At 43.7% G+C, this 17093-nt stretch overlaps 3 protein-coding genes across 10 annotated transcripts in view; 2 read left to right on the top strand and 1 right to left on the bottom strand.

Moving 5' to 3' along the window:
- The window catches only part of LOC119382581 (uncharacterized), a 42542-nt gene extending 33143 nt beyond the window's left edge, over nt 1–9399 (top strand). Inside the window, exon 6 of one of the 2 annotated variants that reach the window (XM_049412253.1) lies at nt 9100–9399. In XM_049412253.1, the coding sequence (XP_049268210.1) occupies nt 9100–9111 (12 nt within the window). In that variant the 3' untranslated portion in view covers nt 9112–9399. Of the gene's footprint in view, nt 1–7749 lie in introns of both variants that reach the window. The other variant, XM_037650343.2, reaches the window with a different exon arrangement.
- LOC119382578 (beta-sarcoglycan) overlaps nt 1–17093 on the bottom strand; it is a 56290-nt gene that overhangs the window by 25922 nt on the left and 13275 nt on the right. The window contains exon 6 of one of the 7 annotated variants that reach the window (XM_049412246.1): nt 12862–17061. In XM_049412246.1, the coding sequence (XP_049268203.1) occupies nt 16852–17061 (210 nt within the window). In that variant the 3' untranslated portion in view covers nt 12862–16851. The remainder of the gene's footprint in view (nt 1–12861; nt 17062–17093) is intronic. The other 6 variants (XM_049412249.1, XM_049412245.1, XM_049412248.1 and 3 more) reach the window with 6 other exon arrangements.
- On the top strand, nt 102–7564 carry LOC119382579 (uncharacterized). Its single transcript, XM_037650341.2, has 6 exons — nt 102–374; nt 1854–1950; nt 2025–2110; nt 6092–6193; nt 7044–7094; nt 7168–7564. Exons 1-6 carry the CDS (start codon nt 282–284, stop codon nt 7249–7251), a joined length of 513 nt encoding a protein of 170 aa, XP_037506269.1. The 5' UTR covers nt 102–281; the 3' UTR covers nt 7252–7564.

Genomic DNA, 17093 nt, shown 5'->3' with positions numbered 1-17093 from the left:
GGAGCGCACGGAACAAACCGGTGCGAATGGAGTCTCCGATTGGCTGCTTCGTAGCAGGTGACCTGAAACAGGTATGCGGAATGGGCAACGCCTCTAGCGACGGCGTACGTTCGAAGCAGCGCCTGTTTGAAGTCAACCGTCAACAAAGAGTCGTCGCGGCGTCTCCATTTGGCTATGTAACGTTAATTTGAGTGTGAATGACCTATAGGTCATAACCGCCGTTTGCGTAACAGTGTGTGCAGTGCTCGGAAAACGTATTTAGCGACACGCAAAGATCAATCATGCCACTTCTAAGTCGCTGCTGGACGCCTTTCCTCCTGTACCATTGGACCAACCTCCGTTATGGAAGTTTCTACTCTGCGATGTACACAGCTGTAAGCATATTTCTGATCTACGATTTTCCTCTTAAGCTCCGTGTGCCTCCTAATTTTTGTCTAGACCGACACGGACAGACCGCGTGTGGCTTCTTGTGCGGCAGAATGCTTGGGCGTTGCCATGAAGCTGCAGTCTAGGAGTGTCATTAGCGCTAAATTACTCACTGCGGTTGAGCCATCGAAGCACTTCGCTATTAAACAATGTCTTGATAATTTGCACGTTTGCATTGATATTTCCTAGGTCTATGCATCTCATTGCGAAGCGTGGAGACATTCAGAGCAAAACAAATACGCAATTAAATGTACTGAAGCAGGGGGGGGGGGGGAATGTGCATGGTGGTGTAGTGAGCTAATGCGTGCAAACTCGGGTTGTTGATCCCTTGCTCGCTTTACTGGGAGCTGAAGCGCGCCCTGGCGCTTGACCCGCTCCAAATAAGCGCACATGCGACAACAGGAAGAGCCGATCGCTGCCGTGCTGTGTAGTAGAGAATCCTGCATTGTTTTCTGTGGTGATTGATGTATGCGCACTGCTGTTACATGCACGTGGCATCAGCCATGGGTTTCTCGCAAAAGAATACGCCGTTTGCAAAGTTGAAGTCGTATGGCTGCCGATCTACCACTCAATCCATCGATTCGACCGTATTATTTTAAATTTCAAAAATCGGAATCATTGCCTTGATGATGCACCGGTGTAGGCATGAAGCTTAAGAGCCAGTAGTAGCAAAGAATACTAAAATAAATAAAGTAGCACGGAATAAAAATACTTGTGCGAAATGAGAACGAATACAGGTTAACTACAATTAAAATAAAACCATTAATGTAAGTCACTAATGGGTACATACTGATCAAAGAATGAAAAACATCAGTAAAGGGCGTTTATGTACCGGACATTCCAAAATTCGTCGAAGTTAACAAATTGGTCTTGTTCTATGACATTACTAATATTTTGTGATATTACGAAAGATTGCTTTCATTTTCTGAAGGGGGGGGGGGGGAGAATCTTTCATAGGTGTGAAAAGATGGGATGAGCAAGGTTGAAAGAAAAAAGTGCATATAAGAAGGACTGTAATAGGGTAGTGAGTTGGGCGAGTTGGCACATACTCAATTATCCACATGACAGCACTGGCCGTCATGTGGATAAGAAGGACATTGCAGTGGTGCCTATGCCACTGCGGTAATGAGAAACACTAAATATACATAAATAACTGTATTGAGAGTTCATGTGACATTGTAGAAAGGAGGAATGAGTGTTTGATTCCGGTAGAAAAGTATGGTATGGAAACAGGTATAAGTGGAAAAGAGCTCATTAAAGCCATGTTGCATTATCTTGTTAAGTTGTCTCAATGCTCTTCAACTATGCACACAACTAAGTGACGAGAAAAAGAGAATGAGCAGTTGCACCGTGTGCGCTTTGTCAAATAACAGTCAAATTATTTGCCTGACAAGACGCATTCCTTTTTTATATTCTTCAACTTGCAGGTGTACCATGTTTTATTCATATTCTATGCCATATATGCCGTCAACGGAGGAAGAACCGACTATTTCTTCAGTCCGTACTTCGAGCTTTCAATGAAAGGTAAGGCCTTTTCGGAACATCATGTAGCAGCCTTTTACGACATTTCTGAAAAAAAAAAAACTGTGCCATTTCAGGAATATACGTTGCAGCCGGCTGCACCATGGGCTTCGGTGTCGTCTTTCTCCTTTTCACGCTAATGTTGGTCTTAGGCATCAAACGTGTAAGTGCTTTATTTCCTTGTGATGGCAATTACAGGAATTACAGTGTCGCATTAAGTGTGAACCGATGCTGTGCACCATTTAGTGGTCACTATGTCGTAGGAATAGTCTACAATTTTTGCACTAGAAATCTGATTACCATAAAATCCCGAGCAAGCAACACCCCCCTACGGTGAAAGATAATCCGACAAGATTTGGCGAGGGGGGGGGGGGGGAATTCAAGATGTCAGTGGAAGAGCCTCTAAGAATAAAAAATATACTCCTGTGCTTCTAATGAAATCCTTCATTGAGTACGCATGCATTCACTGTTTCCAAAACAGTGAACGAAACAGGTGGGTGTGCTTGCTCTGTCGTTGGCGCATATTTCAAATCTCTCGAAAAAAGGAGGGGGGGGGCGCTTTCTCAGGTAGGGGCGCTTGCTCGGGGTTTTACGATATGCATTACTAGGAGTGCTGTTCTGCAGATGAATCAGAATTGCATGCTGGTAGTATTGTGCTTTTGAAGACGGGAACAAAATAAGGTGCACAACAAAACAAATAGTTATCTACTACGTCCCCTACTTCGAAATGCGGTAGCATAAAATAGAGACAAAATCATGTGCCTGCCAACGTACTACAGTCAGAAGTAGCTGTGAACATTGTGTGTGCTGCCTGTTACATCTTCTTGTTCTTTATCTCTGGCAGCGCTTCGTAGCAATATGTTGAACTCAACATTTACGTTAATTGAAGCAAGTATTGAAGCGTACCATGGCTATCTCAGTTTATATTGAAACTGCTTGAGTCAAGCAAACAAGGCAAATATCTTGGTTATGAAGGCATTTCAGTCAATTCAGACTTTTCTTCTTTTCCACTGTCAGTGTGATGTATGCATGACTGATTTGAGACTGCTTTGATGAAGAGCTGAATAGTAAAAAGTTGCTCCCATTTCATATTAAAGGTTGATTTATAGGTCAACAGGAACAACTACGAAACTGTGGTGTTTAGTACAAGTACCCATAGGCATGTGCAGGGTTCCCCATTAGGGGGTTGGGGGGGGTGGGGGGGGGGGGGGCAAAGTCTCATCGCAGTGCCTTGGGCAACACGCTTCACAATGGATGAAAAAAAAAGTGAAAATAAAGCGATGACATGCTTCTCACAGTGGCCTGCCTTTGGTCGCTGGCTTTCCTGAAGTACAGATTTTGGAACATCAGGGGCCTTCGGCCACCATTATGGTCAAAAACCTGCGTGGCCATAACCCTGCTCTTTAAACAATGACGGTACAGGTTTGACTGAGTAAACGCATGGGGCAGACCAGGGCCGTACCCAGGAATTTTTTTCGGGGGGGGTTTGCGTGTAGAACGGCTGCCATTTTTTAAGATTTATACTGGCTTATTTTCGTGAATAAAACAAGTACATCGCTTACTTGTAATAATTCGATGGTACTTTTCAATTATTTGTACCCAAATAAAGAAATTGGTATGTCAACCTCAAATTCTGGTTAAAGCAAGAAATAAGTTTGGACAATAGCACCACCAAAGCTGGGGACACCGCGACCAACGGCTCCTGATGAAGTAACACAATGTAACCGCGGTACAAAAACGGTATGTATGTGTTACAAGCTGCCACTCTAGCGTCGCCAGCGCAAAGTCGGCGACGGGAATGGCAGCAGGTTAGGTCGTTCCGTACGTAAGCAGAGACAGTAAAGAGATCAGAGACGTGTGAGGGGAGGCGAACCAGAATGTGTAGGTGCCATGCCACTCACCTTCCTTGGGCATTGCCCAGTGGTAAAGGCGTCACTTTGCCCAGCGTTGAACGTAGAACAAAGGTCACTTGGAGTTGCACTGCGGCCACCATCATTTCCCGGCGGCGCATGGGTGTCCTGCTCGTGTTCGTTCTCAGGTGATTCATATAAACCGGTGCATTCTCCTGAGTCGCTACAGAAGTTCGGACGCGCTTGGCTTTCCACCAGTGCTGAGGAGGGCGAAGTATTATCCTTCGAAGGAGGCGGTTCTTCTCCGTCCGCTTCATCGGTTCGAACTTTCTTGAAGTAAGACGCAAGACTCCTTTGCTTCGTTGTTGCAGAGTGTCTTTTCATTTTGCTGCCGCAATCCTGTGCACGCACACAGAAGTGGCCAGTGGCTCCAAAAAGACGTTTGCGACTGCTTAGACTGCCTGGCGTGAACGGCGGGCGATGTTTTCTTCCTCTCTTATCCACTTTGCAGTGGCTAGAATGTAGAAGTGTGATGAACGCGCCGGCTCCCGCGTGGCGCATGTGTTTTCTGAACGCCGCTACAGCTGGTGTGCATGCAGGCCCATTATTGTACTCCAGCTGCAGCAAACTGGGTTAACGCTACTTAAAGACCTTTTCACAGAAGACTCCACGGGCACTGCATACTCCCCTTAATATACGTGAACCCCCAAGAATGCACTGCCGAAACATGTGCACTCCCCTGGTACAGTCCAGAAAGGAGGTGTTGCTCCGTTCCTGTGAAAAAGTCACCTTTTCACAGACGGCTCCCTGGGCGCCTGCATAATTCTCTCTGGGCTGCGCTAATTAAATAGCCGTGACCCCCCAAAAATGCACTTTGTAGGCTGCGACGTCAGCCTCTGTACTCCCGCGCGCAGCCCAGCTTGGCGGCGTTTTTTCTCTCCTGTGAAAGTTGACCGCTGGTGCCGGATTGTGTGCCGGCTGTATCCTCGCTTTGTGCGCTTTGTAGGGAGGCGCATATACCTTCTGTGTACAGAAGAGGTAGATGTCCTTGCGTGTGGTTAAGGTTGTTCGAAGTTGCTCGGATATGCCAGTCTTTCAGTAGATGTCATCTTCGATGATTCGTTTCGGTGGCGAGGACTACAGTTTGAGAAAAGTTTACCCTGCAGCCTGCGTCCTCGGAATGCGCCGCTGAGTTTTTCCGCTTAGGGGTTTCGTTCCCTGGCAAATTTGCGCACGTCGTGTTGGTGTTGCCGTTGCTGTCGAACTGTTTACCTTCACAGAAGGAGACGCGCTTTTCGTAGGAACCCAAAGCCGACACGTGCGGTCCACACAGACGGATAACTTCTCCAGCGGCAATGCACAAGGAAAGCATCTGGAATCAATAAAGGAGCTGCTACGGGGTGAAAGACGAAAAAAAAAAAAAAAAGACTCGAAGGAACGCGAGGGCGAAGGGCAAAGCTGTACAAATAGGGCAGGTGCGCGTGCGGGGGAGGGAGCGCTGAGGTGTTCTGGTAAAAGGGTAGGTTTGAAGAAAGGAAGAAGAGGGAAGCAATGCCAGGAAAGTTGCAGTGTAACTTTGGCAGCTGGTGGTCGCTGTGAAGGCGTGTAAATATTTTAGTATCACCCGAAAAGTTAAAGCATCAAAAAATTTTCGGGGGGGGTCAGAACCCCCTCAACCCCCCCCCTAGTTACGGGCCTGGGGCAGACTTTGCGCCTTCACTTCGGTGATTAGGGGGGCGCCCCCTCCCCCCCCTGCCCCCTCGTGTGCACGCCTGTGCAAGTACTGTACCTGTCCTTGTAGAAGGAGAGAATAAATTTTTATGAAAAACAGGCAAACATGGCTACTTCCTTTGCTTTGCTGTGGGTTGTCTCCTCAGTCCAGCAGCCTTAACTGCCCTTCTCACTCAGAAAGTCGCTTAGAGTTGGACCATCAGGTCAGAGCTGAACAATGCTGTCTCCCATTGTCATGTAGTGAGTTGTACTATGAGTGTGAGCAGTGGTGTGCTTGTATGTGCCCATACTACGTTGCACATTGCTCGCATTGTGGGCACTCATAATACAGGAAAGGGCACGTAGTGTGCTGCAGATTCCAGTTCACATAAGTGTTTGTAGTCTGTGTCATACTACAGCTTCCTCTCGTGTGAGAGAGTCATGTGGAGGTGGCAGCCTCCTACTACGTGACAGGCAGTGGTATTGCAGGATGTGTATGTTAGCTAATGGTATCGGCTTGGAGTGTAGTCGCTTGTCGTGTACCTCGTTGTGCTGATAACAAAAACGTGTACATGTTCTCGCAGGATAACCGTTGCCTCTTCTTCCCATGGATGATATCTGTTGTCATTGAAATCCTTCTCATGATTGCCGTAGGACTGTGGTACATCGGCCGCTATTACAGAAATGTAAGTGTACTCATGACCTCAACTAGAACAGCTCAACCCTAACTAGCATATCGCTGCTCAGTTGAAAGATCTGGAAACTGTTCTTTGAGGTTCCACAAGAAGCGAATGTTTGACTATGAAACACAGATTGAGTGAACAGGCTTCTATTCATGTACAGAAGCCTTTAGTGCATGCTTATTTCTCTGAAAACTAGCGTAGCCTACGGGCATGCTGATATGAGAGTAATGTGCTCCATCAAGTAGCATAAAAGGGAGCACCCTAATGCACTTCACGAGGCTGTAGTGGCTAATCCACTGTCCAGCTGCTCAGTCCACAGGCCGATGTACTAGTTATCAGAAAAGCAGCTTGTTAAATATCAAGATGCAAGACTTACAATTCACACATCACGTGTAACGGTTACTAACGAACACAACTTCACGGTCACTGTGACTTGATCACATAGGCGCAGCACACTGCTTTCTGTTAGATAGCTTCAACATGGTGCAGTTCCATTTGTAATGCTTTAAAAAAATGTGAGCTATGATGGGATCAAACCTCCATGTTCCATCACAGTAGCCCGACCTAACAATAAGGCCACAATCGCAGGCATGCTTCTCTAGTGTAAAAGTTACTCTTTGAAATATTTTATGCTCCTCAGTTTCTTATGCTTCTTCCTTGTGACAGCTGGTGATTTGAGGTGCTGAATTAGACTGCGCAGTATTCGGGACTTTGTTATATCCTTGTCAGAGGAACATTTTAGTACCTCCAAAGAGAGTGAAATCCACCTACAGTGCTACAACATTAAAGTATAATGCAAGAGTCGTCAGGCATTCTGTAACACAACCTTTACAACCTCCCTTTTTCCTTGCAGCTTTACTCTGTTTTGGCTGCTATCATCCTATGGTGCATTGATGGTGTCCATGTGAGTTGCTTTTCAACCACATACATTGAAATAGCATTCAAACGTTAAATTTTTTGTTGCTTGTTCTTGGCAGGTCTACTGCTTCATGTGCGTCGTATCGCACTACCAGGTGGTCCGTGACCTCCAGGAGCCGAAGTTCCAGATTTTGTACCCATAATTTTGCATCTAGCCGTTCAGACTGCAGGCAAAGCTGAGCAGGCACATACTCCGCCAACACATCCAATTTCTACTCCTCCACCTTCTTGGAGAGCGCAAAGAACATGCTCAGGATCCATATTAATGACATTCAAAATTCACCGAGTAAGGAAAGCATATGCACACCAAAAAGCAAGAGACGAACTAAAAGTGAGGAAGGGGGGTAACCCACGCAATGACGCTCCTTGCCAAGTACAGCCTTTGTTAGAAGAAACATTAACTGTGTTACCTGACTGCAGCCGATTCTGACTGTGTGGTTGATGCCCTGTTGGCATCTGCAACTAATTAGAAGCTTTGGCGAAGTGAAGATGTATTTTTGGACTAGTTGGTTCATACTTTCTGTAAAGCAGCGCCAGAGAACACAAGGGACAAGACAAAGAACAACATGCAGCGCCCTGTGTACGTGTCGTTCTTCTTCGTCTGGTCCCTTGTGTTCTTGGGGCTACTTTGCTGCAAGGAGAGTGAATTAACATTATCATCACTCTCCGCAGCTTTCTGGTGCCACTAGTCTCAGAAGTGACACAAAACAGCCAGCAGTTGGCAACACACATACTGGGCGTGGCCATGTTTCTTCTGACAAATGATGTACTGTAATCACGGATTGAAACGCTGCAATTTAGGGCTAAGTAATGCGCATGCCTTCATTTCGACTCTCTTCAGTTTGTTTCATATTGCCGTAATTTCAACTCGAATGCTTACATCAGGGCCAATATTACGTTTAGCAGCCAGATTAGTAGCGTCGTGGCAGGGTTATAACAAGCATTTACGCATACCAGTCGTTATACTAAAAATTTTGATGTTTTGTGGACATTGCTTGGAGTGCGAGCACTACAGTATCGGGCATGATGACATTGCAGCTGTGCGAAAGAATGTGGCATGTATAGCAAATTGGTCAAAAACTGCATGCAATTCTCAGTACAGAGGTTTGCCATAAGGAGTCGGCATCCATGATTTAGCTTTGGCTTGTTTTTCACTGTCAAATGCTTTCTGTTTTGCACAAGCATAAATCACTGCCTTCTGCTTGCATATAATATATGTATGTACATATTGCAGAAAGGAAAACACAGCTTCATGATCACTTGTCATCTGCTTGGTGCAATGACAGTGATGTAGCTTACCTTTCTGCCTGTAATCTTGTTTTAATAATCTTCCCGGTGCAAGTAGGGCTGTTGTGCCTTATTTATTTTTTACTTTACAACAGCAATCCAAGCGGTGAATTACTATGCAGTTCATTGGCCATTATTGCCATTCCGTCCATGAAAGAAGAATGAAATCTCATGGTTGTGAAGTGTACAATTTCTACTCTTTTACACCTTTTCTGCAGCTTTACAATGCACTTGAACTGTGGGACTGATCATTTGTGGTGGGTTTTGTTATGCACTGAACTGAGGAATGCTACGTTTCTGCTTACACCAAGCAGTCGTGAGCCCACAGCAGGTTTAAAGTCTTTTGCGATGGTTTTCTCAATACCTGCAGTGACCAATCACTGGCATTTAACACATGAAGAGGGCAACAACACATTACAGTGTGCTCCACATGAATCTCATGTATGTAGTCTTGACAGTGAGAATCTCCACCACGGGGACTTTAATGCAGATGCTTGTGCATAGCTGTGCCATAAGGTTCTTTTTAAAAGTTTTGTTGCAATCATATCCTGCTATCACACTGCCAGTATGAAACATTCCTCACTTCATTCAGAGTGGAGCGATTTAGCCCACAGCACCTTGCAGTGTTATGTCACTCGTGCATTGTATCATTCTGCCGAAGATGGAACATGAACCAATGAGCTCATCCTTTTATACTCTTTCAGCACATTTCCTAAGTCACCTGAAATTCTTCGCCAATGATAAATCCTTGCACTACATCAAAGAAGGATTAGTACACCACAATATTATTTGTGCTATGTGTAAAAAAAAAAAAGAAAATTGAACTTTGGCCAGCTGCATCAGAAATGTCCCAGGGAGGCATTCATATCGCTACCTTTTGGCCAACTTATCACCCATTAGTAGCAGCAAGCAGCAAATCTGCCCTACATTTTGTCTGTAGTATGAAGTTGCTCAAGGTGCAAATTTGAGCATAGCTTTAATAAAGGAAAAAAAAAATTTTTTTTACTCTGAAACGCATTGTCCAAGGTGTGTCTTTATTTCCATCAAAACAACATACAGAAGTCATGAAATCAGCGGAAAACAGCTTTATAAGGCCAAGCACATTATATATTCATGTGCTGATAAAAGGTAGTTAAACATGAAATATTGCAGGCTGGAGTTAATGTTTTAAATTAATGAATGTGGATCGTCACCCTGATGAACACAAGTCCCTTCAACAAAATGTTGGCATCAGCCTGAAATGCCCCTCGTTTGGCTACTGGCGATCATTTTGACTCAATGTTGTCAACTTCTGTCACGTTTAGATGCTACCTGTGGATGACTAACGATAAGGGGAAATTATGCAGAAGTTTCGGGAATCAATTTTCATTATCACAATGAGGTTAACAGTAGTACATGTCAGCAAACATCATTGCACGAGGCTTCTTGCAGTGTTCATAATCAGACATAATTTGGAGTAAATGAGCAATAGATTTCATCCTGGTAGCAATTGTAAAACAGTTACGGTCGATTCCACGAAAGATCGAAAAAGGGTGTATATTTGATGTTTCCGATTTTCCTGATAATTTTGTATGTTGTGCACATATGATTGCACAGCACGAAATCGCAGTTCGTTTTCAAATAAAAATTTTTTTCAACACAGCAAAATTCGACAAGTGTCGCCGGTTGACGACGACCATTTTACGAAGAATGCGTTTTCGTAACTTCGGAACCATGCTGGCAGCCACTGAAGCTATATATTACAAATATCTTTCTTTTGGCGGAAGTAGAAGTAAAGAGTAATAGCTCTTATCATTTCATGGAATTCTGAGTAAATTATGTATTTTTAAAAATTCACGAAAAACGCTGCGTTTTTGAAAATCAGTCAAATTTGGGACGCTATGGCTACTTCTGTGAACATCTTAGCTTGTTCATATTTGCAGTATGAATAGGCCTTTATGTGAATAATGAACCTCTGCATTTGTATTTCTCTAATAATTTTCAAAGTAGTAAATTTTCATGCTCGAAACACCAAAAAGAGAAAAGTGCTCCTCCATTCAAAAATCTATAATAAAAAAAAACCAATCTCAATTTTGTTCAAAGTCCCCCAAAATGTTCTCAAAGGACTGCAGAATGATATTATGAAAAAACATGTTGCATCATTTCTATTAGAACAAAAGCAGAAAATGTCAAACGTGTTTCCAGAGCATGGTGGCCACTGCGCAAAGGATATCTCTAGTAGCAAGAAAATACAGTAACACGTCTTTTTTCTTCTCTGAGCTTCGCTAAACAGCAGTAAGGATCTATTGTTGGAAAGCGGGAACTGTTTTGTAAAGAAAAAAAACATCGTTCCAATTAAATGCATTTGCGACACCACTTACATTCCTCGTCGACGGGCAGCACGGACATTTTCATTCCTCTGGATAATTTTTTTTTTAGTAAATGCGCTTATATAAAAGTAACGAAGCTAAATGCGAAATATGTGTAGCTGAGTCGATCATGCATTGTAAGAATGTGAGAAATCGCAAATGGCGGCAGTGGTGAACGGCGAGTACCGCAGTGCAACCTAAGCACAGCAGCCACACATTGTTTGCCAGGCTTTGTCGCTATGCACGAGAAAACGCTGGGGTGTCGATTGCGTTGGTTACACGATACATTTTTCACCGCTCGTCGCTCTCCCGCCCGGTCTCTGGATCCGCACCGTGCGCATCGTGTGGCGGATCGAGTGGCCCGCGCTACACGCCTTCGTGTAAACGGAGTAGCATGCGTTAGGCGGACAGGTGCAAAGGGCGGCGCGATGGACGCCCGCCTGAGCAGACGACAGCAACGAGTACGGCTGTGCCAGTCAGCCAAACACCACCTGAGATAGAAGTTAAGCATCCAAATTGTGCTTCACTTTGATGCGATCACTATCCTACGCTCTGAAGGTGGCTATGGGTAGGGGTTATAGCCATGGCCGAGATTTTGTACGGACTGCCTCATGGTGCACAAAAAGAAAATTCCGCTGCAGCAGAATTTTCGTTACGTAGAAGATATCGGATCGAGATTCTTTTGCGGAGGGTCATGAAGCAGGATGCGCACTCAATTCAAGAGGGAAACCAGATCTGCCAGCACTCCTTCAAGAGAAAGAAGGATATCCAAAACAAAACAGATGCAATGCAAACAACACGTGTTTTGTCCGTGGCCAGAACTGCTGCCACCAATCTTCACGTAATCGATTCTTTTTAAACTCTGCATTGATCACATAAGGTTTGACAACGTACACATTTGGGCCAACAAAAACCACACCTCTTGGCGACCGCACTCCAGAAATTCATTTCCATTCATGAAGAGACCTTGGCTTTTATACCAATCTCTCAATTCTGGCACAGCACATCATCATAAGAGACGCATGGAGGGAATGCGTTCTTTAGCACTCAAGATATGAATTATACTCAACTGAAATAGATGAAAGAAAAGGAGGCTACAACTGAAAGTGCATACTCTGGACTGAGGGATGTCTAACACTGGCGTGAAGTCGCAAACCACGCGAATGCATTTAATTGGAACGGTCCTTTTTCTTTACAAAACAGTTCCCAATTTCCGACCATAGATCATTACTGTTGTTTAGCGAAGCTCAGAAAAGAAAAAAGACGTGTTACTGTATTTTCTTGTTACTAGAGATGTCCTTTACGCAGTAGCCACCACGCTCTGGAAACACAATGTTTGACATTTTCTGCTTTTGTTGTAATAAAAATGATGCAACATGTTTTTTCATAATATCATTCTGCAGTCCTTTGAGAACATTTTGGGGGACTTTGAACAAAATTGAGATTGGGTTTTTTTTATTACAGATTTTTGAATGGAGGAGCACTTTTCTCTTTTTGGTGTTTCGAGCATGAAAATTTACTACTTTGAAAATTATTAGAGCAATACAAAGACAGAGGTTCATTATTCACATAAAGGCCTATTCATACTGCAAATATGAACAAGCTAAGATGTTCACAGAAGTAGCCATAGCGTCCCAAATTTGACTGATTTTCAAAAACGCAGCGTTTTTCGTGAATTTTTAAAAATACATAATTTACTCAGAATTCCATGAAATGATAAGAGCTATTTCCTCTTTACTTCTACTTCCGCTAAAAAGAAAGATATTTGTAATATATAGCTTCAGTAGCTGCCAGCATGATTGCGAATTTACGAAAACGCACTCTTCGTAAAATGGTCGTCGTCAACCGGCGACACTTGTCGAATTTTCCTGTGTTGAAAAAAATTTTTATTTGAAAACGAACTGCGATTTCGTGCTGTGCAGTCATATGTGCACAACATACAAAATTATCAGGAAAATCGGAAACATCAAATATACACTCTTTTTCGATCTTTCGTGGAATCGACCTTACGTAGTTACACCACTATCACTTGTAAATCCTGCGTTTTTTGCTTATTTGCCCCCAATACAAGGATCGCTTGCATACTCCAAAGAATGCTGGATGTTCAAACTAGTGTACCTAGTTATTCTGCATACTTCTTAATGTACAATGTTATGGCACAAACTTTGTGACCATTGCGAATCTTGAATATGAACACTGTTGTAATATTAATCAAGAAAATGATCAGTTTGTCCAAAACTACATGAAAAGCATTCAATATTCGATTAAAGCTTGAATAACACATCTCGAGTCAGCTGCCTGACCATCACAAAGCTAGAACAACGTACATATCACAAAAGCACAGAAAGGGAAGACCACACACAGGCACCATGTTTCGTTGTACCTTTCTGTGTCATTGTGAAGTGCGCACTGTATTTGCTTTGCAAGTCTAAAAATGACTATGTGCACATCCCTACTTTCAACAGCTGCACTTCTCTACATTGACCTTCCAAATGAATTGGCAACAGCATAATAGCACAATGACTACTTAGTACGACCACTAACCATGGTCGTTGGCAGGATTTTGTCTTTGGGGGGTGCAAACACATGTTGCTTCGTGGCTGGGGGATGGGGGCAAGTGCCCCTTTTGCACACCCCTCCCTACGCCCATGTCACTAACTGAGAGACTGAGGAGAAAAACATGTGGCACATGAGAAGTGTGATACCTGTAGGACTGCAGCATATCAGGCCATCTGATGAAATACTCCCAGGCTGTGAGCACCAGGGGCCACACTTTATAATGACCAGTTTCACCTTTCACTCCTGTCTAAATGTTTGTCATGCTGACTATCACAGCGATAATTGCAGCATTTTAGGTGATAATAAAGGTGAAAAAACAGAAAGAGTGAAATTAAATGCAGCAAAATGTGACCCCAACGCTTCATTTATTGGGATTTGCACGAGTTCTTCTAGTTTCAGGGAAAATTTCTGCCAGAAGCTGTAGTCTCAAAAGATAACCCTCAGTGATTACTTTTGCTTAATGTTAAGTCCACTGCAAGACCCTACACCATAGTAAAGCTGTTCTGTCAGTAATATTGGTGAAGAAAGCTGGGTTAGTTGACAAATACCGAAGACTTGAGACATATCTACCAGTAATTAGTGCAAAGAAAAGATGTCGGACGAGATAAAAAACACACAGAGGATATGCATGATGTGAAAACAATGTTGACATTAGGTACAACACCATACACTATCACTTCTACTTTTGTTGGCTTATTAGCTAATCAATTTGCACAGTAAGTGATAAATTAGAAGTAAAACTTGAAAACTGAAGAATGTCAATGATTTTGAACAACTGAAAGGAAAATAAAATAAAGTTCAACACACATGTATTTCAGGACTATTTTGTTGATACGTAAATGGTAATGCAAGTGCACCTGACACTGCTTAAATGTGTGAACCTAGTACTGCACACTACTGTAGAAAAGGCTCCTGCTAAAGGCAGTGTTCTCAATATGGCAGTTTTTGTGGACCAAAATAATAGTCACAGGGCTTCACATTTCAAAGCTACACAGCAGGCTATGAAAGATATTCGAAAGAGGGACTAATTTTTGCCACTTGCTGCTCACCATTGAACACCTTAATATATCAACACATGAATGTATTGCACCCACACTTGCCCATATGCGGTTACCATGACTGAGAATCCAAAAAGCAAGCTTGCTGAACACAACTCCTGTGGTGGTCAGCAACTGCAAAATTATTAAAATGTCTTTAGGCAAACTGACGTGCCATAACAAATATTCATGAACCTACCTATGCTTTGGTAGTACAATTCACTCGAGACACTGGAGTAGCGAATGAAATAAACTGGTGTACACGCATTAACATAAAATTATGCTGAACTTCTGTTGTGGGAGATGTAGGGCCTTAGACTTTTTTCGTGGTCGTGCCTAGCCGTAACTTAAAGGAGTACTCACATGAATTTTAAATATTTTCGGATTGTTGCTCCAAATAAAAAGACTGGTGTCGAGGAACCTAAAAGGAGTATTGTGGTGCATGGGAATGCATCGAATATATTTTTAATACCGCTACCTTAGAAAAAAGGTTTCAGTTTCGATATCGAGGGGGCGGCTTCTCAGCGACTGTATCATTGCAGTGTGACGTCACGGGGAGACAGCAACTCGCGACGTACTAGCGGCAGATCTGTCATCTGCTCGTGATACACGTAAACAATGATGGGGGAATTGTCGTCCAGTGACCCCGACAGCGATTTCTGCGATTTTGGCTGCATGCAGGACGCAGAATTCGCGTACTTAGTGGAACTGTGTTTACTCGTCGGGATAATGTCCACTGCAGTGGGGCTGGCTTGCATATGCTCAGCGACAAAAACTTTAAAATCAAAGTAAAATATTTTACACGTGTTGTCTGACTCCGGTCTGTGGAGAGCGTTACCAAGGAAACGTAAAATGTCCCTTTTGCGATGTCTCAAAATCACGTCATTACTCCTTTAAAGCACACGAACAATATTGGTAATAGCAATTAGCAGAAAAAGAAATGTTGCTGAATTTCCAATAACAAAATCTGTTCAATGTGAACCAGTTATAATTTCGATGAATTGGGTAGTGTTTCTTTTTTCTTTTAGTAGGACATTTGGCACAGAAAAGGTCATTTCTACATCACATTGTTTTTCAATAGCAGTTATAAAGGTATTAACAAGAAAACTGACTAAAGGGATCTTGGCATGTTTTCTGCTTCAAAAACCGACCTTTGCCTAAAGATATCTATGAAAGGGGTACTGACACGAAAATCCTCAGTTGTCATTTTTTTGCATCAAATGAAAGGCCGAGTCCTCAAGAGCCTAGAAAATGCCCTGCTAAGCACGAGTGTCGACTGAAAAATAATTACAACGTGTTTTTAAAAGTTAGTTTTGGTTCCTACAGTACCCTGACGTCGCAACACAATATGGGCTTCTTGTCACATGCTTGCTCAAGATAGTGTGACATTTCCATCGCTGCTCTGCTCTGCGGCTCTGTTGGTGACGCACAAGGGGCCATTTTGCACATTTTGATGCCCAAGGTCCTCAGAACTAGTCACAATGATGTATGAAGTTGCCAGAACTGATACTGTAGCCTCATGTCACACTAGTGTTGATGTCAGCAGGTGCACCGTATGAAAATTCACTTTACATGTCAAAACAAACTATCTTATCAGCATTTCCTAAGCTTCATACTTGCTCATAGCTCTCTCTGTATACAGGAGATTTGTATGGCAGAGTAAATTCAGTTGCGAAAATTGGTGTCAGTACCCCTTTAAGGACCACACACACTAGCAGAAAAACGCACGCAGTGTGCCGCCGGCAGAGAAATGCCGCTGCAGCGGTGCAGCCACACCAAACAGCGGTGAGCGCCTCCGTTTTGGATTGTTGAATGGGAGTACAAAGGCTGACGTCACTGCCTCTGCAGCGCATTTCTGTGGAGCGGGGGGTCATGCATACTTACGACAGCACAAAGAGGATTACGTCAGCCCCACAAGGCTTTGTTGAAAGAGTGAATACCAGGGTTTTGCTGCCACAGTTGCAGTCATAAACGAATCTTACTTGCCATAGAGAATGAAATATGCACGCATGTAGGAGTTCTAAAAACCTTCCCCTTAGTACTGCTCAGTACAAAGCCATGTGTTGTCAGTTTGTGGTCTTAACTTCATCCCCGTCCTTTTTGCGACATACCTATTTTTCTCAAGTAATGAACCAACTAGCTCAGCAACAAGCCCTGTTCTATAGTGAAAGACGGAATAAGTGCGGACCAAGACAAAAAAGCGCTGACAAAAGGGCGAAATGAGCCTCCACATGACAACGAAACGAGTGTCCGGGCAGGTCTGCATAAAACTGTTATGGCATGCATACGTCACTGAAGGTGTTAGTACTGGAAAGCGCATGTGGCGCACCGCAAACAATTGTGCACGAACCCATCCCTTTCGCAGCATGAGAATGCTGCCACACAGCAGTTCTGGATGCTTGTGTTTTGCCTCCAGGAGCACACCGTGTGCATTTTTCAGCTAGTGTGTTTCAGGCCTTAATGACTATCTCAGTGACGTGTAGACAATATGTAGCATGCTGCACAGTTGCGCCTAGGTACAGGGGTTGACGCTCTCTGGAAACCTCACATCTCCGCATCCAAAGCCCTGCTCCCGAACTGGTACACGGAAGATTCGGCCAGAAGGCATGCACACACACAGCTTGTACCAGTATGAGGCATCGCTTGAAGGGTTCTCGGAGCGTGGCAAACCGGCCGCTAGGATACGGATGCCGTTGCTGCCATCCAAGGTAAGGCTTTGGTTCTGCACAGTAAAATAAGCCATGATCATGAGGT

Source organism: Rhipicephalus sanguineus, chromosome 2 (genome assembly GCF_013339695.2).
Source record: "Rhipicephalus sanguineus isolate Rsan-2018 chromosome 2, BIME_Rsan_1.4, whole genome shotgun sequence".
In the NCBI taxonomy this organism is placed as follows: domain Eukaryota; kingdom Metazoa; phylum Arthropoda; class Arachnida; order Ixodida; family Ixodidae; genus Rhipicephalus; species Rhipicephalus sanguineus.
This window is presented reverse-complemented; position numbering and strand designations above follow the sequence as displayed.